The sequence below is a fragment of the Ostrinia nubilalis genome, chromosome 14 (genome assembly GCF_963855985.1).
Source record: "Ostrinia nubilalis chromosome 14, ilOstNubi1.1, whole genome shotgun sequence".
NCBI classification, from domain to species: domain Eukaryota; kingdom Metazoa; phylum Arthropoda; class Insecta; order Lepidoptera; family Crambidae; genus Ostrinia; species Ostrinia nubilalis.
Window position 1 is genome coordinate 1300626 of NC_087101.1, and position 26175 is coordinate 1326800.

Genomic DNA, 26175 nt, shown 5'->3' on the forward strand with positions numbered 1-26175 from the left:
TTAATTACTGTTTTAGCTACTTTACGTAATGTTTTTGGCACGTATGTCTAATTATTAGCATAATAAACACTATTTTAAGGGTTTATTAAAGTTTTTGTATAGAAATCTTAGATAATTAAGTGGACTAATACTAGCATAACAATTTTGCAAGATTTTGGTTTTCGTCCACGTGGACGGAAACCCTGACACCTAGGTAATATATTTAATAATCATTTCACTTCAATGGACCTACAAAATACAATGTTTTTTCTTCCAATATGATCTTTATTGCTATTACTTTAAACATTTTAGTTTACGTCCACTTTTTAACAGTGATATACCCATAAAAACCGTTAAAAAGATGTGGACGAAAACAAAAAACAGCTTTAAACGTTGTTGTGTTTTCGTCCATGACGTCATGAGCAAGCACTGGGGTGGACGAAAACCAAAATTAGCTATTCCTGTGATTAGTTTTCGTCCATTTGTCATTCGACCTATTGAAATATTTTCCTAAATTTAGGTAAGAAACTTATTTAAATCTTTTTGATATCATTTGAAAGCTAACAGAATTACCTTTCAAATGATATACCACAATCCATAGTTACTGTATTGTAGAATTGGTTTTAAGTTAATAATTCAACTGCACCCTTTTTTCTACACATTGGTCGAAAACTAGCGTACACTAGGACGAAAACTGATTTTTTTGGACGAAAACTAGTGAAATCGCCTCTTTTGCATAAAATATTTTTTATAAAAAAACCCGTGGTATTTACTTATTGTCATATAATATTAACGTAAAGTAGACTATATAAGGACTAAAATGACATATGATACATATGAGTAAGGGTATTTTAAGATATTCATTTCGCATCACAAAGTTGGCAACTCCGATAATTGGACGAAAACTAGCGCACTTACCCTAGGCTCTTTGGACGGAATTAAGTTTACCGACATTTATAAAGTACCTACATGAGTAAAGTAATTAAATAATAGCATAATGCTGAATGCACTTACCATCAAAACTCGCGAACTTAAAAGAATGTTTTTGTAATCAGAATCCATAAATGCAAATGAAACTTTAAAATGTAAGCAAATGTCACGAATATCGAAGAATAAAACTAAGGTCAGGTATTTAAAATTAACAATTTTTAGTTGTTTTTACTGAAAAACACTCATGCGAATTGAAAATTGCCCAGCGATCTACAAACTACTACTGACATCTATTGATAACTAAACGGAACGAGCTTGCTTGTGTCATCTTTAGCAGAGTCTAGACGTCACAAAGATAGATGGCGCAATGGAGTCAGAGGATTTTCGGCAAAGAGTAAAATGTTTAAGAATGCAATTTCTATTATCTACCTATCAATCAGTTAAATATTATTTCGGTAATAATATCTATAACCAATTAATTTATCTGCACTTGTTTACAGCTAGCTGGGATATTATTTGTCGTATTACTGTAGGGCTTTCCAGCATAAATAATTATATTTAACGAGGACGTACCTTGAACAACAAAATAAATTCAATCAAGTAGAAAAAAATATAATAACTCGAAAACGCTTACGCTTGAAAACTTACCGCACTTTCAATTTTAACAATCAGTGGTGGTGGGTGAAATAGGTACCTACTCTTCACGGCATCTCTGAACTTTGGATTCTATGTACATTCATTCAGTAGTTCGTTCTTGACGTCAAATGTTGTTATGACGTAAACGTAAAACCACATTCATTCACTCAATCACTCGCTAAAGTTTTTCAGTTTTTTCAGCTTGTTTTCTGGAAATCGATCAAAATGTACAACCACAACGCCGTTTCGTAAATTACTATTGTTTCATAAAACTTAGTTTATATCCAATATGGACAACAACAGCGACTACGACGAAAATGAGATTCCCATTTGGCAGGAGCCAAGACGGGAACCTCTTGGCGCTCCCAAGGAATCATTGTGTGAGGAAAACGTACAGGAAACCAGCAGTGGAGACAGGCTTCACGCCTTGGAAGAAGAGCAGGAGATACTGTCTTCGTCTGTATTCTCCTTGACGTCGCATCTCGCTCAAGTAGAGTTTCGTCTGAGGCAAATTTTAAAAGCTCCCCCTGAAGAGAAGGATGCAATGTTGAAAGAACTGGAAGAATTCACATCTCGTGGTGTGCCGGATTCAAGAGCAGCGCCTCAGGGGAGCTCTGGAGATATGACGTGCAGTGAGTGTGCGGAGTTAGAACGAAAAATACGACGACAGCGAACGCGCCAGGGCCACTTCATAGAACGACTGAAATCGCAGCTGAAAGAACTCGAACGATTCGCCGCTGACCCTAGTCTTATAGGCGATAGTAAACATAGGAACCTAATTGAACATTTGCGATCTGAAATTGACCAAAGCTTGGAAGAAGGATGTCAACCGTTGAGTGCAGATGAACTTAGACACCAGATCAACTGTGCTGTCAAACAGTATGCGGACAGACAACTTTCTAAGGATGAAATTATCAGTAAACTTCAAACCCACATAGATGACATGCAGAAATTCATCAAGGTTATGAAGAGCGAGGAACTTAAAAGCAATGTCAATTCTAAACCTGATACAAAGAAAGTCAGATCTGAAAATTTTGAGAAGAACTTCAACAGGAATAAATCAAATGATGATCTCCGAACTGAAACTATTAACCTAATGAGAAAAGCGTCCACTTTGATACAGATATTCACAGTTTCTCAGTTTGGTTGCTCTCCAAACACAAATAAGAGATATGAACGAAAGTCTTCAACTATTGTCACCCATTGGGGAAACTTACGAGCAAAACTGGAAATGTCAATTGATGCAGTCCTACATTTAGTATCAAGAGATAGACCATCACACTCTATGATTGACAGTTATGATAGTGAATCTGAAGAAGGAGGGGTGATAATTAATGATGCACCACTGACCACTGCTGTTCGGAGACATTTGGCTGTGAATTTACGTGACCTGTTACAACATGGACTAGTTGGGCCTGAATCTTCATCGTTGGTTCCTCTCATAGGCTGCTTCCCAGTCAGAAGATCTTCATCATCACGCACCACCCACGTTTGGGAGCTTATTTTGCGTTATTATGAACTAAACGATGGTGACAGGTTCAATTCAACACCAGCTAGAAAACTTAGTCAAAGTTTTAATTTAGATATTGTTGGGGGAACAGCAATAACTAACAAACAAGGTCTACTTAGTTCAATAGGCAGTATACTTGCATCGCACATGCCTTATAAAAGAAGTTACGATGCTCATTTTAAGGCCTTTATCTGTGCTGCATTGAATGCTCACAAACTTGTTGTCTGGTTGAATATTATCTTGAAAAGTAGATCTTTAATTGACAATTATTACTCGTCAACAAGTTATATTGTGAACACGGGCTTTCAAGACGCCCTGCAAAGTCTTGATCGGTTGACCCCATACAACTTCGACTTGCCAGTGGACCTCGCAGTAAAGCAATTCCAAAATATCAAAGATGTATTTATGTAAATAACTTTAAGAGTACACTTTTCTACATAATCAGAATGTTTATGATGCCTTCCACATTTTATGCTATGTGCAACTGTTAACCTAGCTTAATTATTATTATAGTTACTTAGGTAAATAAGTTATTAGTTTAATCAAGAACTTTTTGTTGAATACCTAGAATTGCTAGTCTTATGTTCTCTCTATTATTGTTAGTCATTTATTTTCTTAGTATTATTTGAATTATCTAGTCCATTCCAAAGAATTTCCATAATATTTTATGAAAATGTGATATACCTACCTAACTGTATCAATTTTTGATGCATTATAAAGCCCAAAGGATTGTCAAGTATGCTGCATTTACTGTGTAAGATGAATATCGCTAAATATACCTAATATATTATGTAGTCAAAGCAAAGTACAAATAATTGAGTTTTATTACCCATTGTCCACTCTCACTGACAGAGTGATAGTGACTCTCAGTGACTACCACTCACTGTCCAACCCACACAAGTAGAATTTTGGCAAAAAATTATGATCTCTCCTACTTCAGCTCAGTGCCAGATTAAACGATTCGTTGCGGTGGCCAATTTCGCTAATAAATCAATACAAATGTAAATAAGTAGGTTTATTCCCGTTGTCCCCAGTGGTGAAAATTTAATTTAATTTTCTTATTCCCATTGTCCCCACCGGCCAGAGGAGTGGGGACGTTGTCTGTTATCTGCACTGGTGGGGAAAACGGGAAACCAAAAACCTACCAATCAGCATACGGCCGTAATTTAATACAATTGGGGTAGAGTAGACTAGACTAGATTTTTTTTTAATTCCAAGTATCTTTCTGCCTAAAGTTAAATTGAAACAAGTTAAATTAAAATTAAACTTTTATTATGAACATGACACGATACATGGATAACATTCCAAAAAAATAGATTTACACTTCGAAAGGTAATATTGCGGTCTGGATTAATCCACGTAGGTAACGATAAATAAAATTTTGTAAAATAATATTCTATACACCTAAAATGAACAAGGATTTTAGGGCTCATGTTATGTACAATGATATTAATACGTCTCAATATTTTATAACTTCGTAAACAATTTTATTTCTGGTCTAAACGGGTAATGTAAATGCAAGTATGAAATAAATTACATTAGTAATCATTAACAATACTGAGACAGATCTCTTCGCACGCACACAGACTTGTGATTTAGAAAACCGCCGAGTGGTAACTGTCTGGACATTGGCACAAACAATACAATACTATCCAGTAATTAATATAATTCTGGCTTTTAGACGTCCACAAAACGTCGCACAACAATGTCATGAAAAAACTTATAAGCAATAAACGAAATAAGTACACAGCCGATTCTAAACCACAAGCCCTTTGTAAAACCGTAGCACGAATATAAACAACTTGCAGATTTTGCTGTAAAATCAACATAACTAGTTAGTAAACGCAGTATTTCTCAGCCTCTACCAGTAGTCAGTTCAATTGCTTATCAGTAAAATAGTTGGGGTCTACTCGGACTTGCTGATCACTGAGATAGTTCTGTAGACGTCCGCTAGAGGCGCTGCGCTGTGCGTTCACGCAAGTTGCTTGTGGTTGGCGGTTTACTTGGGTCCCAACATTTCCTCGGGCTTGACCCACTGGTCGAACTGCTCAGCGGTGAGGATTCCTAGCTTGATTGCGGTGTCCTTGAGGGTGCCGCCTTCTTTGTGCGCCGTCTTCGCTATTAACGCCGCCTGGGGAGAGAATAAGGAGTTAATAAAAGTGGGTTTAAAATTTCTAGCCTTTCCCAGATTTTTTAGAAACCATGCATGTTCATAAACAAATTAAAAACTTTATGAAGGCATTGTTGTGTTCCAGTTGCAAGGTAAGATAGCCAGTTACTTTGGTCGTTGGAGTTCTACGCTGTACCTTATCTATACTGTACCCTATCCATAGAAATATAGAGAGATGCCAACTAATGCGCTGAGTTCGAAACTCAGTGTCGCATTAGAAATTCACACACACAAACTAATCAAAATATGTGCTCAATATCCACAGCGGTATCAGTACTCAACGTTCGAATAACCTTTAGTAGGTACTACGCAAGAATGTAAACTGTTTACATTATGACGTCGCTGCTGTCATCATTGCTGTCGCGAGCAATGTGTTCTGTTTTTGGGCATGTTGCTGCGACACCGGCCCCGCCCCCTTGTCACATCTCCCTTTAGTTTCTATGACCGGCGTTTACCCGTGGTCCCCACAACATGTCCCCCTGGTGGGTCCACGGGTAATTTTTTTTACCCGTTGTCCCACCGTTCTGAACAGTGTTTGCCAGTGGGTCTACGGGTAATTTATTTTAACCATGGTCCCACCGCACTAAGTGGCAAACATTGCATGTCACCTAGGTATCTTTAATAAACTAATAATAATAAACCCACATGTGTGATGTGAAGATATATAAAAAATGTTCTTGCATTAATTTCGATGTATCCTTTATTCTCAAATAAATGTGAAGTATAATTATTTTCTACAACTAATTATACATTTTTTGTAATATTATACAGGGTGTTAGGTAAATGGGTATATGAGCCGACACTAGCCCATGTTAACATGGGCATATAAATGGTATGGTGAAGTCAGAAATTTGATATCATCATTTTAATTTTTTTAATTTTCATATAAAATATTTTTTATAAAATCCGATTTGTTGTCACCCTGTAGATACCTACCTAGGTGACATGCAATGTTTGCCACTTAGTGCGGTGGGACCATGGTTAAAATAAATTACCCGAAGACCCACTGGCAAACACTGTTCAGAACGGTGGGACAACGGGTAAAAAAAATTACCCGTGGACCCACCAGGGGGACATGTTGGGGCGACCTATCTATACTATACCTTATCGTATCCGATGTGCGGGTTGAGCGCGGTAACAAGCATGAGCGACTCGCGCATGATCTTGTTGATTTGCTGCTCGTTGGCGCGAATGCCGACCGCGCAGTTTTTGTTGAAGGCCTGGCAGCCATCACCTAGGAAGATAAATTATAGTATCAATAAACATTCTTGATTCATGCACTCAATTAAAACACTTTTTTTTAGTAGAGAGGCGATGAGAGCAGAACTCACTGGGACTCCTTCCATGGTTAACTCTGGCACCCATATCCAGAATGTGCCAGTCGTTTTAGTCGTTGCATAATTTCAGGAATTTTACACTGCGGCATCGAGCCCTCAAACTAAGCAATACTCATTGTTTTAAACTTGACGATCATAATCCACTAATTTATTGTTAAATCGATTCTGCAAATCTGGTAGGCGAATTACAAATCCTGCTCTAGCTAGTTACCCTGGTTACAAAATACTACTTGAGGCAGTGGGGTACACACACAAAAACGTCAGAGCGAAGCAATTTCGAAATTAAAACTCCCCTGTATTTCTAGGGGGCTAGTATGGGACGGCTTCAAGCCACATTGGTCGATAAAATATCTATTCTTCTTCGGCCGAAAAGTTCTTGAGTGGCGATCACGGACCGGAAGACGTAGTGTGGGCAGGCCCCCCACTATATGGACCGACGATCTGGTGTAGGTCGCGGGAAGGTGGCTGGATGCGAGCGGCGCAGGACCAGTGGAATTCGTTTGGCGTCCCTTTTGGTTGTTGGTTGTCACTTGGCTGAAAGAAATGAACGTATTCTTCTTCTTCTTTTTTGATGATGTTGGCAATACACGTCGAGGTCGACTTGATTTGTGCCATTTTCAAGTATATAAGTGATACAAGTTACAAAATGAGATCAAGTAATGATATTATGAAGGATGATAGATGATACCCCTTCCCACCCTTTGAGTCTCAGTAAAGTTGTGGTGCTTTACTGAGACTTCCTATGGACAACTTGAGAGAACCAGAAGAATCACGATGCACTGTTTTGCTTCACTTGCCCACACTCATGCACGTTCACGAACACTCAATGGTTAATAATCCACTATTATTACACATTAATAGTCGCCCACACACGAATTTGAGGAAATAAAACAAAACCGCTAACATGACGCTTCAGATTCCCGCCAAGAAGCCCCAAATGAACGTATACTTCTCACCGATGAGCCTGATGGAGCGCAGAACATTGGCCACCATCATTGGCTTGAACACGTTAAGCTCGAAGTGCCCGTTGCTGCCGCCGACGGTGCACGCCACGTGGTTGCCCATCACTTGCGCAGCTATCATGGTAAGTGATTCGCACTGCGTGGGGTTCACCTTGCCTGCAACACAGAAAAATAATAATCATCATCAAGTCATTGAGTTGGTTCGCATATTTGTTCCTTAGTTGCCTTTTACAACATAATAAATCTTTAAATAAATAAATAAATATTTATTTAATTACCAAAGGTTTCCTTATAATTAATAGTGATCGATGCCTCCTTTTAAGCTTAAAAGCCTGTGCCAGGCGTCATCACATCCACGGACAGATTGAGAGTCAACCTATTCTAATTACTCTGCTGAAACAACTTGGAGTGGACTTCAATAAAAAGAAGCGCAGTGGTCAACCTTAATGTGCTAGGGATTTGAGATCCAAATAAATAGCAAGGTCTGTAAAAATATCTGCTCGCCGACCGGACTTTACTTCGTTCCACAGACACAGTTGTAATTCCATTCCGCATTACTCCTTCGCTCCGCTTCGGTGGACAGGACACTATGCAGGTGTACGATTGTTAGTTTATCTTCATGAGGAGGTTCTTCTTAAGCTCGGCGGTCTCCATAAGGACACTGGATCCTGCGTCCTGCACAGCGAGCACTCACCCGGCATGATGGAGGAGCCGGGCTCGTAGGACACTGGTCCTGCGTCCTGCACAGCGAGCACTCACCCGGCATGATGGAGGAGCCGGGCTCGTAGGACACTGGGTCCTGCGTCCTGCACAGCGAGCACTCACCCGGCATGATGGAGGAGCCGGGCTCGTAGGACACTGGGTCCTGCGTCCTGCACAGCGAGCACTCACCCGGCATGATGGAGGAGCCGGGCTCGTAGGACACTGGGTCCTGCGTCCTGCACAGCGAGCACTCACCCGGCATGATGGAGGAGCCGGGCTCGTAGGACACTGGGTCCTGCGTCCTGCACAGCGAGCACTCACCCGGCATGATGAGGAGCCGGGCTCGTAGGACACTGGGTCCTGCGTCCTGCACAGCGAGCACTCACCCGGCATGATGAGCCGGGCTCGTAGGACACTGGGTCCTGCGTCCTGCACAGCGAGCACTCACCCGGCATGATGAGGAGCCGGGCTCGTAGGACACTGGATCCTGCGTCCTGCACAGCGAGCACTCACCCGGCATGATGGAGGAGCCGGGCTCGTAGGACACTGGGTCCTGCGTCCTGCACAGCGAGCACTCACCCGGCATGATGGAGGAGCCGGGCTCGTAGGACACTGGGTCCTGCGTCCTGCACAGCGAGCACTCACCCGGCATGATGGAGGAGCCGGGCTCGTAGGACACTGGGTCCTGCGTCCTGCACAGCGAGCACTCACCCGGCATGATGGAGGAGCCGGGCTCGTAGGACACTGGGTCCTGCGTCCTGCACAGCGAGCACTCACCCGGCATGATGAGGAGCCGGGCTCGTAGGACACTGGGTCCTGCGTCCTGCACAGCGAGCACTCACCCGGCATGATGAGCCGGGCTCGTAGGACACTGGGTCCTGCGTCCTGCACAGCGAGCACTCACCCGGCATGATGAGGAGCCGGGCTCGTAGGACACTGGATCCTGCGTCCTGCACAGCGAGCACTCACCCGGCATGATGGAGGAGCCGGGCTCGTAGGACACTGGGTCCTGCGTCCTGCACAGCGAGCACTCACCCGGCATGATGGAGGAGCCGGGCTCGTAGGACACTGGGTCCTGCGTCCTGCACAGCGAGCACTCACCCGGCATGATGGAGGAGCCGGGCTCGTAGGACACTGGGTCCTGCGTCCTGCACAGCGAGCACTCACCCGGCATGATGAGGAGCCGGGCTCGTAGGACACTGGGTCCTGCGTCCTGCACAGCGAGCACTCACCCGGCATGATGAGCCGGGCTCGTAGGACACTGGGTCCTGCGTCCTGCACAGCGAGCACTCACCCGGCATGATGAGGAGCCGGGCTCGTAGGACACTGGATCCTGCGTCCTGCACAGCGAGCACTCACCCGGCATGATGAGGAGCCGGGCTCGTAGGACACTGGATCCTGCGTCCTGCACAGCGAGCACTCACCCGGCATGATGGAGGAGCCGGGCTCGTAGGACACTGGGTCCTGCGTCCTGCACAGCGAGCACTCACCCGGCATGATGGAGGAGCCGGGCTCGTTCTCCGGTAGCAGAAGCTCGGCGAGCCCGCAGCGCGGTCCTGACGCCAACAGACGGATGTCGTTGGCGATCTTCATCAATGAGACTGCGATGGTGTTGAGCGCTCCCGATACTTCCACCATCGCGTCGTGGCAGGCGAGCGCTTCGAACTTGTTGGGCGCTGTCTCGAACGGGATGCCTGGAATTTGACGTTGGAAATATCTGTTAAATTGACAGTTTTTTAATGAAAAAGGTTATTAGGTCAATACTTGTAACATACTCGTAGAACAAGAGTGATTTTTTTGTCGACTCTTGTTCGAAGATATGGTTAACGTTCATGTTTTGGTTCCGCCCCAGTGGTAGGGAAACTCTCCCTGCGATTTTTTTTTAAAGTTCCGTTAGCCCCCGTACTAAGCTAAATATGCATGTGTTACAAGTGGGCTCACCACAATAGTCGAGCGGCGGTGGGATTCGAACCCGCGTTCCTCGGATTTCGAGTCGGCTAGTCCGACCCCTGTCACTGTTCGGTTATCGTGGCTTTATGTCACGTCAATGCCGTGATGCTCACACGCTCGATACCATGCGTCAGCGTGACGTAGCCGCCTGGTACGTCACTCACCAGTGAGCGAAGCGATCTCAGCAGCCACCTTCTCCGCGAAGCCGACCCTAGTGTTCAATCCGGTGCCAACGGCCGTGCCGCCTATAGCGAGGTAGTGCAGACGAGGCAGCGTGGTGCCGACGCGCTCGATGCCGTGCGTCAGTGTGACGTAGCCGCCTGGTGCGTCATCGCGCGTCACTCACCAGTGAGCGAAGCGATCTCAGCAGCCACCTTCTCCGCGAAGCCGACCCTAGTGTTCAATCCGGTGCCGACAGCCGTGCCGCCGATGGCCAGGTAGTGCAGACGAGGCAGCGTGGTGCAGACGCGCTCGATGCCGTACGTCAGCTGTGTGGCGTACCCGCTGAACTCTTGGCCGAGGGTTAGAGGCACTGCGTCCATGAGGTGAGTCCTAGGTGAGAAAAGAAAATAATGTTGGAATTAGAATTTGTGCACGAGAATAAGTCCCGCATTTTAAGGCCATTGAGTCCACTTCAGGAAACTAACTATTTGCCAGATATTTGGGAGGGTTTGACCAACGACATCGCCAATTCGCCATACTGACCAAATGGATTTGGGAGGCCTAATTCCAAACCTATCTAATCTTAGACGCCTCTTTCGATAGTCGGGGAAAAGTGGGGGTTCTCGCATCGCCACTGACCTAACAATCTTGATGATCTTCTCAAAGTCCTTAGTTAATCTTGAAACAAACCTGACTAAACATTGTAAAAGAGCAGAGTAATAACGTTGAGATTCCAAACCTATCTAATCTTCCCATGGTAAAGAAAGTAGAAAAAACTTCCATAGCATTCCGTAAGAAGAAGACACTGAATACGAAAAGACCTGATGGTGTATGTTGAGAATGACCTGATGGAGATGAATGTCGACATCTCTGATACAGTCTGGTCTCTAGTTGTAGCCGAAATTGGTCACCTCCCATTGCCTTTAATTAGCCACTGACCTGCCAATCTTGATGATCTTCTCGAAGTCCTTGGCCTTGGCCTGGAGCGTGTCCCGCAGCGCCACCAGATAAAACCTTCAATAACTTCCAGTAAGAGAGTCGTGCTCCTGCACTGGAGACCTAAAAAACCTCATGCTGATGACGAAGATGGTGAATGACTGAGACAGACTCTATTTTGACACTCCCAATTATTGCCTATTAGCCACTGACCTGCCAATCTTGATGATCTTCTCTCTGCGACTTGTTCACGTGGTCGTTGGGGTGGACTGTCTTTTGTTTTGACAATCTTACAGAAGTAACCTGACTAATATTGACACAGATTTTCTATGTCTCTAGTAATTTGAGTTTCACATAGCAGAGTAACATTGAGATCCGCAACCTATCTTCTCATCATAGGGCACTCCCTATGATGATGACTCCCTAGACAAAACCTTAAGTAACCTCCAGTAAATTAGAGAGGGTCGTGCTCCCGCACTGGATACCTTTTAACCAAGTGCTGATGATGATGATGGTGAATGAATGTCAAGATGACTGAGACAGTTTAGTCTCTATTTTGTCATTCCCCATTGCCCTTAATTACCTGCCAATCTTGATGAACTGGCGATCGTGTGGGTTATAGGACAGAACCTCCAGTTGCCTCCAGTAAATTAGAAAGAGTCGTGCCCCTGCCTTAGAGACGTAAAAAAAACCTCATGCTGATGAGGATGACGATGATGATGGCGATGAATGTTGATATCATTGAAACAGTCTAGTCTCTATTTTGTTTCCTCGGATTGTCTTTAAGTCACCACCGACCTGCCAATCTTGATGATCTTCTCAAAATCCTTGGATTTGGCCTGGAGCGTGTCCCGCAGCGCCACCAGGCCGGGCATGAGGCGGTCCCGCAGCTCCATGGCCACCGCGATGTGCATCGCCGCGGGGTACGTGTCGTTGGAGCTTTGCGACTTGTTCACGTGGTCGTTGGGATGAACTAGTCTTTTATTTTGACAATCTTACAGAAGTAACCTGACTAATATTGACACAGATTTTCTATGTCTCTACTCTCTAGTAATTTGAGTTTCACAAAAACTCAGTAAAACTCATTTATTTCTGTAAGTAGGCTTTAAAAAAGCACTTTTACACGTACAGCAGAGTAACATTGAGATCCTCAACCTATCTAGCCTTCGTAGGGAGTGTAGACAAAACCTTAAGTAACCTCCAGTAATTTAGAGAGGGTCATGCTCCTGCACTGGAAACCAGATTACCTGACGCTGATAATTATGGTGATGACTATAATGATGGCGATGAATGTTGACGTCACTGAAACAGTCTATAGTCCGGTCGCCGAACACGTAGAATTTGGTCCAATCCAAGCTACCCATCCTTATCGCTCGCGTGCAATTATATTGCTGTCGCGACTGTGTGACGGGCGGCGGCTGTGAGTGTGCGAGCGCGACAGCAACACAATTACGCGCGAGCGATAAGGATTGGTAGCTTGGGGTCATTGGACGAAATTCTACGTGCTCGGCGACCGGGCGTTAGTCGAACTGTGTCATTCCACGTTGCCTTTAAGTCACCACCGACCTGCCAATCTTGATGATCTTCTCGAAGTCCTTGGCCTTGGCCTGGAGCGTGTCCCGCAGCGCCACCAGGCCGGGCATGAGCCGGTCCCGCAGCTCCATGGCCACCGCGATGTGCATCGCCGCGGGGTACGTGTCGTTGGAGCACTGATGCTCTGTTTTCACCATCAATCCCTAATCGTTAAGTGACTACTACCCCTTAAAACAAAATTCCTGATATGTGTTACCATAGGGGTCACTTAAAAATTAGGGATTGATGGTGAAAACGGGCGTGAGACTTGTTGCCGTGGTCGTTGGGGTGGACTAGAGTCTTTTGTTTTGACAATGCTGAAGAACAACTAACATTGACACCGAATTTTCTGGAGCTTTAGTAATTTGAGTTTCACAGCAGAGTAACATTGAGATCCGCAACCTATCTAGCCATCATAGGGCACTCCCTATGATGACTCCCTACACAAAACCTTAAGTAACCTCCAGTAAATTAGATATGGTCGTGGTGCTCCTGCACTGGAGACCCAATAACCTCATGCTGATGATGGGATGACGATGATGATGGTGAATGAATGTTAAGATGACTGAGACAGTTTAGTTAGTCTCTATTTTGTCATCTCCCATTGCCTTTAATTATCCACTGACCTGCCAATCTTGATGATCTGGCGATCGTGTGGGGTATAGGACAGAACCTCCAGTTGCCTTCAGTAAATTAGAAAGAGTCGTGCTCCTGCTCCTAAGACCTAAAAAACCTCATGCTGATGAGGATGACGATGAATGTTGACATCACTGAGACAGTTTAGTCTCTATTTCGTCATCTCCCATTGCATTTAAGTCACCACCGACCTGCCAATCTTGATGATCTTCTCAAAATCCTTGGATTTGGCCTGGAGCGTGTCCCGCAGCGCCACCAGGCCGGGCATGAGGCGGTCCCGCAGCTCCATGGCCACCGCGATGTGCATCGCCGCGGGGTACGTGTCGTTGGAGCTTTGGGACTTGTTCACGTGGTCGTTTGGGTGAACTGGGGTCTTGCTGCCGAGTTTGCCGCCTAGGATCTGGATGGCGCGGTTGGAGATGACCTGAAAGAATGGCATTTTGGGTTTAAATTTCAGGTGAGGTACAGGTTAGATCGTTTTTAACGTGTCGATATCAAATTAAATATTTTTTATGGATCTCTAGACTCTAGAGAAAGAAACATTCGTGACAGATAGAAGTCTTACGTGACTTATTTTCCCTACAGCTAAACTAAGGGTTTTAGTTTTATGCAAATAAACAATTATTCTATTCTATTCTAGAATCGCGCTGACCGCTCGCTGATCGTCGGCGCTGACAGATCAATATGTATGTAATAGACATGTTGACACCACCAATCAATTGACGTACTTTTTAAAACTGTCAAAACGAAAGTCTCCCATAGATTTTGTATGGCACTACAAGCAAGTGACGTCACTATTTTGTCAACTCAATTAAACTACTTTTTTCAATTACAATGCGACCAAAAATCGTAATTTACAGGTACCTAATTTAAAATTAATTAAGATTTTAAGACCAGAATGAAGTGTCTTTTTAGAAAAGTTGTGATTTCGAATTATTGGGGAATGGTGTCAAACTGTCCATTGAAGGGAACGTTCCTGAGTGACGCTGATCGCTCGGCGCCGACGCTTCATACAATTTGGCTGTCAGCGCTGACGGTCAGCTTACGTCAGCGTGACTCTAAAACCAGCCTAACTATAGATCGTTTCATCCGCGAAGACGCGCTCCACCAATTTATGGTCGAGGGAAGCGCGGGGTGCGGGGAGTTTGATCCGAGCAATCCGAGCGTCATTATTGTAGTGTGCGTGTGCACTCATGGATGATTTAAGGCCTATTCAGACCTAAGCGGTATTCGCTACCGTCTGCGGCAGAGAAAACCCAGTGGGTATGCGGTAATAATACTGTTCAGACCTAAACGGTATTCGCTACCGTCTGCGGCAGAGAAAACGCTCTAGCCGCGGTACTTGATACTAAATACCTGAGCGAAACCCGCGCGGTATATACCTCTACCCAACAGCGGCAGCGAATATCGCTCAGGTTTGTATAGGCCTTTAGCGTGTACTGATGACACTCAAACATTAGCGGAAGAATGGTGGGGGCGCGTCTTTGGATGAAACGATCTTTACCTATCGATGTTTAGGGGTAAGGGGTAATAGAATACTTTGTATTGATGATATGATGCAGCGTTCACAGCGTATATACTCATATCCCAATGGTCAGTGCAGTCGTCTAGAAAGTGTGCTTTCCGGTGATCAAATCATTGCACGCTTCTTACTGTTGCGGCTGTGACCAGAGAAGTAACTTCGACCTTGTGCCCACCTCGTTAGTGTTCATATTGGACTGCGTGCCCGAGCCGGTCTGCCAAATGACCAGCGGGCGATGACGTCATACGCTTGCATTATTGCTGCTAGAAGAGATGTAACTTCGACCTTGAGCCCACCTCGTTAGTGTTCATATTGGACTGCGTGCCCGAGCCGGTCTGCCAGATGACCAGCGGGCGATGACGTCACATGCTTGCATTATTGCTGTGACTAAGAGAGATGTAACTTCGACCTTGTGCCCACCTCGTTAGTGTTCATATTGGACTGCGTGCCCGAGCCGGTCTGCTAGATGACCAGCGGGCGATGACGTCACACGCTTGCATTATTGCTGCTAGAAGTGATGTAACTTCGACCTTGTGCCCACCTCGTTAGTGTTCATATTGGACCGCGTGCCCGAGCCGGTCTGCCAGATGACCAGCGGGCGATGACGTCACACGCTTGCATTATTGCTGCTAGAAGAGATGTAACTTCGACCTTGTGCCCACCTCGTTAGTGTTCATATTGGACTGCGTGCCCGAGCCGGTCTGCCAGATGACCACTGAGAAGTGTCCCTCGCGGTACATCTCCCGGAGATGACGTCACACGCTTGCATTATTGCTGCTAGAGCCTGGTATGTTGCTGTCGCGCTCGCACACTCACTGCGGGCGCGCGTCGCACAGTCGCGACAGCAACATAATTACGCGCGAGCGATAGGGATGGGTAGCTTGGGGTCATTGGACGGGATTCTACGTGCTCACGGACCAGGCTTTAGAAGAGATGTAACTTCGACCTTGTGCCCACCTCGTTAGTGTTCATATTGGACTGCGTGCCCGAGCCGGTCTGCCAAATGACGAGCGGGAAATGTCCTTCGCGGTACAGTTTTCCAGAGATGACGTCCTCGCACGCTTGCATTATTGCTTCGGCTGTAACGAACAAATATAAAAAAATAAATTTATTGATAAATAAATAAAGCTCCTTGGACAAACACAGCGTCTTGTCGTAAATGTTTACGATCGTGAATTACTATTGCCGCTATAACAAAGTCTTTCTTTGCTGCTGTAACAGTCCAGTAATTTCAGTTATTGGCAAATATTCACATATTTGGTATTCACAAATATTACTATGAGGTCTCTCAGTGCGAGTGGACGTACAGGCTCACAAAAAACTATTCATAGACAATAATTGAGTGGCGGAGTGACACACGCGAACCAATCACAGAGCTCTAATCAACGCTGTGCGTTCGACTTCGCATAGCGTTGCTGCTTCACTTAAGCAAGCATAGTTTGTGAATACGGCTGTTAAAAGCCCAGCAGTTACGAGTATATTAACAAAAAACTTGTCTGTTTTGTGTGATGTGATGACGTTGATTTGTTACTTGTTTATTTTGACTGTAAAAATAATTACCGATTTTCTTGTCAAGGCCATACTCCATGTTGACCTTCGCGGCAGCCTTCTTCAGTATTCCAAAGGCCACGATCACTGGGTACTGAAAACAGAAACATAAATTACTGTGACATGTGTAACGTCATCTATGGGGACTCATTTCATAAGTAATGACAGTCTGGCACTACGGCAGGAGCGATCGATATGCTTAATCTAAAAAAGTGTTTAGGAGCGTTTCTGTATGCTTTCGTTTCAGCCAAATGACGTCCACTACGGTCCACTGCTGGATAAAGGTCTCCCCTAAGGATTTTCACACCGAGCGGTCCTGTGCTGCCTCCATCCAGGTTCTTCCCCAATAGTGACTGAGTTTCTTGCGCTGCTTCTTCTCAGCACTGGCCCATTCATTGCCCTGAAGCAGTGGTAGGGTTAATACTGGGACGTATAAAAGTGCTTTTTTAAAGCCTATTTGCAGAAATAAATGAGTTTTTTTATCCCGCCACCTTCACCAGATCCGTCCTTCAGTGGGAGGCCTGCCCACGCTACGTCTTCCGGCCCGTGGTCGCCACTCGAGAACTTTTCTGTCCCACAACAGCTTTTGCTTTATGAATGGCAGAACAAAATCTTTGGCAAATGCTTAATAGAAACTTATGCCGACATTTTTTTACTTCGCTAAATTGATTACTTTAGTTGCTAAGTACCTCATAGCTATAACATTTTTGACTTCCTTCCTGACCTAGGTTATGTATGTCGCTAGATAATCGCATAGTAGGTACATAACCTACGTATCAGTCGTGGGAACTTTGACATCGTATACAAGCGTAATCAATAACGCAATAGTATTTGTAAGTACGCGGAAAATAGGTCGCCGATAAGAAGTTATTTATTATGACTTTATAATTTTACGCTGAGTTGCACCACCTAACTTTGACCGTAACTATAACGATAACCGGTGTTTTTTTTTTGTATGAGGTTTGACAGATTTTGACGTTTGTCAAAGTAAAGTAAGATGGTGCAACCCGGTCTTAGGCCCAGAACAGACGGTGAAACGCAACTGCAACGAAACTGCAACTGCTAGTTACTTTTGAGTTGCATCTAAGTTTCTGCCATAGCGTCCGTTGAGAGACCACACTAGACGCGACCAGTTTGAAACTTTCAGTTTCAGTTTCATTCATAAGAATCATCAGAAAGTTGCGGTTTCGTTGCAGTTGCGTTTCACCGTCTGTTCTGGGCCTAAGTGTCACGGGTTATTAGTTTGGTTTCCGCTTATTTTTTTTAACCGAGAGCACCATTATTTATCTGAATTACATATTTTATTTACTCCACGCGAATCAAGTGTAACAGTTAAGTATAAGAGATGATAAACTTTAAATTAATAGAAGCAGTTGGATAACAGCTTCGGATCAGGTTTTGGTGGAAGCAACTTTATTTGGTCCTAATGTGAAGTTATTAACTGACCAGTAATAAGTATACAATTTTATTTTATTTTTATTCTGTACGGAAAACGCAGTGAAACAATAACAGACTAACATACATAATTATGTCCCACGTACGATACATCATAAAAAGTGAGGAGCGCTTGCATTTGTAATTTGTAAAACCTTTTTACTTTGAAAAAAGTATTTTTATTTACATAAGAAAACGCTTTAAATATCAGTTATTTATGACAAGATTACATCATCTACATAAACAGTACAACAACAGGCTTATTACATCTCACATGTTATCACAAGCTATTATCACTGTATGAATGCAAAACACATCGTTTGAATATAATTATCACATGGTGACCGAGTCTGCAATCAGGTTTTGATAAGTTTCATAAGGGTCTGTATTACAAAACTACATTTAATCTCAATCGTAGGTTCTACCAAGTGATTAGTCTTAATATTTAATTTCAACAAATGCCTCAGCATATAAAGATCGTTTCATCAACGAAGACGCGCCCCACCATTCTTCCGCTAAAGTTTGAGTGTTATCGGTACACGCTAAATTATCCATGAGTGCACACATCAAACTCCCCGCACCCGCGCTTCCCTCGACCAAATATTGGTGGGGCGCGTCTTCGTGGATGAAACGATCTATAAATGCAGAGATGTGCAAATAACTCATTCCTCATGTACGCATTAGTTACATTACATTACAGACGAACATAGAACCTCCGCCTTTTTGGAAGGTGGTTAAATTACTGTTAGATATCCTATTGCAACATCACAGCTACCATTGTTAACACCTAATGCTACTGCAATAGATCAACGCTCTACGCACTACGAATAATGAGTACACACTTTCTATGAGTGTCGCAACAATAGACAATAGCTTGACATGCTGGATCAAAAATAAACTACTTAAACTAGAAATAAACTCCTGTGTAGCCAGGATCTACAGCTAGACCGCCAATAAAAACCCAACAAGTGAAGGTCAAGTTTGTCCCGGGGGAAAGTTAAACTGTCATTGGACCCGCAACGAAATTAATCAGAAGAACATAGGAGAAAGTTTCCGTGCTTTCTAGGGCAGATTGAGCCATGTAACGCTATGGTTGTTCCTGATGTCCGACATTAATGAGACGTCAGTACATATAGATGATAGAAGTAGCATATCAAAAGACATTTTGTTTGGACAATCCTTAAATGTCTTGAATTAAACCCAGTTTGAAATCAATTGAGCATTCAATTAATGCTGTTTAAAGTTCAATTTGCAATTGAATATTCGCTTTCAGAGCTAGGAAAAGTTTTTAGACGCTAGCAAAATTAAAAAGAACACAATAATGTTTTCAGCGCAAAACCGCAAGTCACAAAAACTTAATGACTTTCGTTCGGAGCAAGGTTTAAAAAGTCATTACGCTTGACCAGCAACCTTTGGAATGGGTGTCATGGGCGAGGCAGGGTGTGTTGACGAGTGGAGTGATATAGTGCAGTATGTATTGATTATGAATTTACTCAGCTGTGCAAACAATCTAGAAGTTTATACGAAAAAAAAAAACTTACTGGGAATTTTATCACCAGCATTATACCTACTGCTAGACGCTTCAAATCTTGGATTTTTTAAAGCAATAGATTTGCAATTCGTATATGATATCGCAGGCGTTTATGAACATAGGATTATTTAAACCATTGTTCTCGTATTAACTTCTGATGAATTTCTTTACGTGTCCAAAGAAAGTTTAACTTTTCCGAGACTCAGCCTTCTCTGGTTAGGTTTTTATTAGAAGAGATCAAACTGCAAATACTGGCAACACACATAGGAGTTGCAGAGACGGAGACTAGAGATTTCGGTGGGAACTAGAGATGGGAGATACCGATTTTTAACTTTTATTTAGGAAACAACGCCATAGATCAGCCTTTCCCAAAGTGGGCGATAACGCCCCCTTATGAGCGCTGCAGGCCTAAAGTAAGAGACCCAAAAAATGGGGTCGCTAAAAATAATTCATTCTCAAACTGGGCAGTAGACAAATTAAGTTTGGGAACCCCTGCCATAGATGCTACATAATTTTTAACTTTACGCTGTAAAGATACGGGTTTGAATAAGTCCTAAATCAGTTTTTCCTAAGCCTGGTGGTACACTTACCGGCATTCTCTCCTCGATGCCTCCGATGGGGAAGTTCATGACAGACCTGACGGTCTGGGCCCCGTACAGCTTGTCATCTGGTACGTCGAGCTCGCCGAATGTGTCTTTTTCTTTACGCTGGAACAAAACAAACAGGTGTTAAGTGACGAGGATTTAAGGTAGACAGGTTTGAATGTGATTCTGGAAGAGTTATGGAACTGATTGTTTGATTTTTGCGTTGATGCCTTCTGCCAGAAAGGAAGAAGAAATGGGAGCTTGATGTTAGGTTAGACAGTTTGAGGGTTTACGTTATATGGTCATGTTAGGTTGATGATAAACAGTTAGAGGACTATTCATTACATTAAATCTTTATTTAAGGCACAAAACTATCCGAAGTCACAGGTGGCATGTATAATACCTACACGATTTTCGGACTAACAACTGGTGTCCTAAATTTTTACAGTAACATTTCTCATTTAATAAAATACACAAGTAAGTTAGTAAAATCCAACAGAATTAAAAATGTAATAGTTATTTTTTAATGATTTTGAATTTTATTTCCGAATATAATTATAATATACTTATCCCATTGGAAAATTCCTTATTTTGTTTTATTTTGATATTTTGGAATGTGTAGTTTCCATACCTATAGGTAAATTACACACGATTCGCATAATACTGAATGATATCTTCATTTAACTGTGATATTCGACCGGTTAACCGAGCCGGTATTGAATGCAAACATCCGCGTAATCGGAGCCGGTTTAATCTCCACAATCAGTTATAAACAAAAAGCTTTTATTACTAAATCCCTTTGAAAACCCTACAGAGCAAGTTCAGCACAGACTTATTTAAATGATTGAGTATTGAAGAAAAGATGAGTAATGAGTGCTTCACGGATACTAAGTCCAAAAATGTCCTTAAAACCCAAGTTTAAAGGCCTGAAGTATTTTCTGTATGTAGCCTAAGTAGAATATTATGTAAGAGTTTAAAACGCCGCGGTAGAGGACAAAAATGATAAGCAATGATGATAAGTGGGATTATTAACAATCAAAACAATTTGTTGGTATTAATACCTAAGTATACTGATTATACACAAGTCTTCAACCAAAAACTGAGATAAGTAGGCTTGTGTATTACATTTTAATGTGTATGCATGGAGAAATAATAAAATTTTAAGCAAAACGTACTAAAATTATACGAAATGGACTTTGTACAAAACTGTATTCTTACCATTTTCACGGGTTTGCTGTCCGGATCCATACAAATAGTGCAAGCCATTTTGTTAACAAATAAAAACGTACACGATATAAAAAGATTTAACAAACAAAAAATTTACACAAAAACACGTATGAAAATTTTGACCGGCAATTTGACAGTGGCGCGTGAACTTCAACGTTCAAAATTTTTTTCCGAGTCAAATAGTATTTAAGTAACAACCAGAGACAATCTAACTGTTATTTTGAGCACGAATGCGAGCAAAACGAGTTCTCGAAAGTCGCTTCGAACCAGTCAGCTCAGCCCCTCTACTGATTTGCAGAATGTACTTTTAGTCGAATGCTTTTTATGTCGTTTATCGAGTCCGACTTTATCTTAGATTAATAATCTGAGGACTTTATACCGTACTTTGTACGCGACCACTCACGTTGAGAGCCGCGGGAAAACTAGTCGCTTCGGTCGCTTATCAAACCACATGTTTGGTTTGATTCTGTTAATTTACATTAGTTTGCATAATACACGTTTAAGTTTTCTGGTTACGATTGTCAAGGTTATTCGTGTGGCTGTTATTTTGGCGAATACCTAACCTGTTCGGAGTAAATGTAAATGATAATGCCGGTTACGTTGGCTATAGATTCCCGCGATATGGGAGATTGGCCTGACGGAGTAGTAGCGCAGGTGTCTTAAAGACAGGGTAATAGTGGGTTCATTTCTGAGTCGAGTCAAGCATTCTTTTCTAAATTAGCTCGCCTTCGGAAACATGTCCTATTGGTAACTTAAAATTAACGCGCGATGGTGGCTTTCTCAGCCTTCCGGTCCCGGGTTCTACTTTCTCAGCCTTCTGGTACCGGGTTCGATTTTGAATTCAGGACACATTGAAAAAATCACTTGAGCTTGAATAAACCTAACTGAAAAGTAATATAATGTAGTCGAAAGTCACGTTAAATCTGTCAGTCCGATTGGACTATGTTGACGGCTTATCAAGTTTGACCCCACTATTCTATCTCTCACACGGTAGATGAAGATACGGTACATACCTCCTTTTTTTTAAAGATTGTGTAATAACAAATTACTAATACTGCTAATACTCCCAATAGCCCCGCGTACTAAGCTAAATACTCATATGCTTGTGTCATGAACTCATGAGTGAGCTCACGACAATATTCGAAGGGCTGCGGGGACCAAACCCGCGTTTCCCCGGATCACGAGTCGGCCAGTCCGACCCCTTCACCGTTCGGTTATCGTGGCTTTGTAAACTAAATCCGTAGTTTTATTCGAAACTGAGATAAGTATGTGACGAATAATCAAAATCATAAGTTGAGAGATAAAACTGAGAGTCTAATTCCCAGTATAATGTTATTAACTTGTACCTAAGGTTAGATTCTTTAAAATGAAGCTTTGCTTGCATATGGACTGTCCTTTATTATAATATTTATTTAAGTAAATATTTTTAATTATTACAGGAACTTCAATCTTGTAAAAAAAGTTTCAGTTCAGCAGTGGACATCCTGTGGCTGAAATAATGATGATGAAAAAAAGTTTAGGCAAAAAAGTCTGTGTGAATACAACCGTGAGAAATTATACTGCTATCTGAACATAAAACTAAACCGCAGATAGTCGTGCGAAAATTAAATGTTGGTTGCAATTTTAACCTTCATGACATTAGATAAGAACAAACCTCAGTGGTCATCGTTATCAGTACTGAAAATTACTTGGTTACTAAGTCACGAAGAAAGGTCATGGATGGGTGAAAGATAAGAAGTCTCTGAAATAGAAGTAGATGTCACTCACTGGAGGGTTTATAAAGGAATTGAAGGGTTCACATTCCTACTTTCAGAGACTCTTGAAAACAAACGAGAATCACATTTAACTGGTCTGCACATAAAGTTAGCTTGCTTAATACTTTTAAAGACTGTAATAAGTACTGTACAAACTAAATACAAACCGTATTACACAAAGTTAAACTAGTTGAACTCTAGTATTTATTATTGACATTTAGTATGGAAATATCATTTTAAACTAGTGTTAATCCCGCTTTAAGTTTGTTGTAATTATGACCCCGACTTTTTTGTAGTAAGTTCTAGATAGATTTACCTATTCACCAAATTAGTATTAAAATCTATGAGTTGTTGATAACAACTCATTAATTTTATTTAAAAATTTACTGCCTATAATAAAATTAAGTATGTAATTAAGTAAGGCGAACTTCATGCCATAATATGGTATTCTCTTCCAGTTAACTTTAGTTGATTGACAGTGACAGAAGCAAATGTAAGTCTAGCAGCTTGCAAGGAGTGAAAAAACTAACTTTTAGGTCTATGGGAATAATAATAAATTTTAATCTAGGATTAGAAGATATTGATTTATTAGTTAACTAACTATGTAGAAATCAAAATGTATATTCTTGAATCTTTTATTTATTTATTTTTTTTTTTTATGTGATAGGAGGCAAACAAAATTTCTTCAATAATCCAAAATCTTTAAATCAGTCTACTTAATAAATCATCATCATCATCATTTCAGCTACAGAACGTCCACTGCTGAACATAGGTCTCCCCCAATTCCCTCAATTTCCATATCGCTCGGTTGGTAAATAAGAAAAAATTATATACCTACATTCAGAGCACAGACTCCACAAACAAAATATCATAGGTTAGTCAGTTATCATCAGAGTAGATAACAAAATGTTTGCTCTCACATATAACAAGCACACAGATCTATACGGTACAGAAAAGACGGTTTAATATTTAGTTCTGAATAGTAGTTCTAGCCAGGTTAACATCGCTATCTTACGCAAAAAAACAACACCTAACCTCACATTAATAACATATAGGTCACTATTTTATAGTTTCGGTAGTACTTTAGGTTTAGGCTTTAGAACAAGACAATAAATTAAGCCCTCATAGGGTTAAAAAGCCGGTGCTAAGCCCAAATTGAGTACACAAAATCGATTATGCAACTTACCGCTGTGACATTCGTCGTGGAGAAATTGTTTTGGTTCACAAGCCGCACGACACACCTAAAGTTCTTAGAGGAATTTATCAAAGCGGAAGATAATTTGAACATGGATGTAGCCATGATTTGGAATTATCTGTACAACAATTTAAATCTATTATCAAAATTTGAAAATTTTTGCTCCACCTCGAACGTCAAGCAATTGCTGACAGCACAGATGACATTGACAGTTGAAGTGATGTTCCACTATACAGATATGGATGATATGGATTAGAGTAGATACAGCAAGTTGCTCGTCAAAGCGTGCCATTTCGATATGTCCAAATGGACATACATGGTCGAGTGATGTTCACGTTGATAATTGTAATCCGATTACAACAATCGGTTACGATGATTTTACGACAGTAGTACGAACGCGGTAGAAAGAAGAAATTATTAACGGATTGAGAATTGTAATTAACAGCACAAGTTACAAATAATTAAATTAGAATAAAGTACTTAGCAGTAGAAGAAGTATAAAGTAGCATTGTTTTTAATACAGGAAATAAAAAATATCGGAAATAGTTATCAGAGAAATAATGATAAAATCACAAAATTTTAACACCAATCCTTCACTAACCAAATGTCACATTATCATTAAGGTTTTGCATTATTTTTTTAATAGCAATATTTTTAATTCCTTTAAAAAACATCAGTTTGATTAACCACCCACAGAAAATCATTTCGAAATATCTTCAAAACTAGGTACCTGACTTAGCTTTATGAAACTAAACGTATTGGCAAAACTACGCATTTTTACATTTATTAAAAATAAAAAGCTTGAGTTAGTCTTTATTTTATGAAACTAGGTCAGGTACTAGGATTTAAAAGTATGAAATTAAGTATAAATTACTAGTAGTACTATTTAACATAATGGAATAAATATCATTACTTTGATATACGCACAATAAAAATATTATTTGCAAATTAGTAATATAAAATTTATTTTAATCCACAGTTAGACTTGCTATAAATAGCAAAATATCAGTTTTATCGGAATTAATTAATTGCTTTTACTTTGCGAATGCAGTACGATGATACGATTATTTTTACATTGCGGCAATCACTAAAATTCGCTAAAATGACACTAATGACGTTTAAAAAGTGGCACGCTCGTCTTCATACAAATTTTTTGACAAGCTGCATCTATCCATATCTGTGGCCACTACAAATCTTTATCTGTATCAACCAATAGTATTTTTAAATATTCGATAATAAACTATTTATTCATTAATAGCAGTTCACTGCTAAACATAATTTAGCTTTTCACATCCAGCTCCAGCCAGCAACGTCTGAAAACGTCACTCCAAATACTGATTTTTATTACATAATACACTTTCATAATTCAGTTTAAATGACACTAATTCAGCTAAGATGACCAGTGGTACTTCAAGGCTGTGAAAACAACCATTGTATTTTGATGTAGATTTTTTTTTGTGTTTTATTAAGTTTATTTACAATTTAAGGATTTACAGATGTATGTTGTATTGAATTAAGCATTATATCACGTTCATGTTTCCAAAGATCACACTCCCACAAGATATGATGGGCAGACTGCTTGACTGAATGACTGACATCATCAGTGGAACACTCGCAAAAAGGAGACGGAACTAGTTTGAATTCGTGAAGTTTATGTTTAAAGTTGCCATGCCCCGTGAGGAACTGCAACGAGCAATGGTCGATTTCTAACCATCGCCTAGTTAGACGTTCGCGTACATTCGGGAAGAATTTATATAAGTGACGTCCTTTGACTGACGTATCTCATATATTTTGCCATTCATTAAGTAATTCCTCTTCAACGACTTCTCGGGAATCAAATAATCGGTTTATTTTAGAACGATCGCGGCTATTTAAAAAATCGGAGGTTATATTTTCCC

At 41.5% G+C, this 26175-nt stretch overlaps 2 protein-coding genes across 2 annotated transcripts; one reads left to right on the plus strand and one right to left on the minus strand.

Moving 5' to 3' along the window:
• Nucleotides 1–1678: 1678 nt before the first annotated feature.
• Nucleotides 1679–3870, plus strand: LOC135077798 (RUN domain-containing protein 1). The gene has a single exon (XM_063972344.1). The coding sequence runs from the start codon at nt 1835–1837 to the stop codon at nt 3464–3466; it is 1632 nt and encodes a 543-aa protein (XP_063828414.1). The 5' UTR covers nt 1679–1834; the 3' UTR covers nt 3467–3870.
• Nucleotides 3871–4310: 440 nt separating this feature from the next.
• Nucleotides 4311–24490, minus strand: LOC135077972 (fumarate hydratase, mitochondrial-like). The gene is made up of 10 exons (XM_063972511.1): nt 24269–24490; nt 20108–20224; nt 16565–16646; nt 15962–16083; nt 13674–13906; nt 10523–10728; nt 9717–9920; nt 7519–7680; nt 6329–6459; nt 4311–5186 (listed from the first exon to the last, which is right to left on the minus strand). Exons 1-10 carry the CDS (start codon nt 24380–24382, stop codon nt 5055–5057), a joined length of 1503 nt encoding a protein of 500 aa, XP_063828581.1. The 5' UTR covers nt 24383–24490; the 3' UTR covers nt 4311–5054.
• Between the last annotated feature and the right edge of the window lie 1685 nt (nt 24491–26175).

What these genes read in the sequence shown, in the direction of transcription:
- LOC135077798 (XM_063972344.1), top strand. Translation starts at nt 1,835, where the DNA reads ATGGACAACAACAGCGACTACGACGAAAATGAGATTCCCATTTGGCAG.
- LOC135077972 (XM_063972511.1), bottom strand. Translation starts at nt 24,382, where the DNA reads ATGGCTACATCCATGTTCAAATTATCTTCCGCTTTGATAAATTCCTCT. An exon ending in TGAGATCGCTTCGCTCACTG is followed by an intron (nt 9,921 to 10,522) that starts GTGAGTGACGCG and finishes GTCAAATTCCAG; the next exon opens with GCATCCCGTTCGAGACAGCG. An exon ending in CGCACATCGGATACGATAAG is followed by an intron (nt 5,187 to 6,328) that starts GTATAGTATAGA and finishes TTCTCTCCCCAG; the next exon opens with GCGGCGTTAATAGCGAAGAC.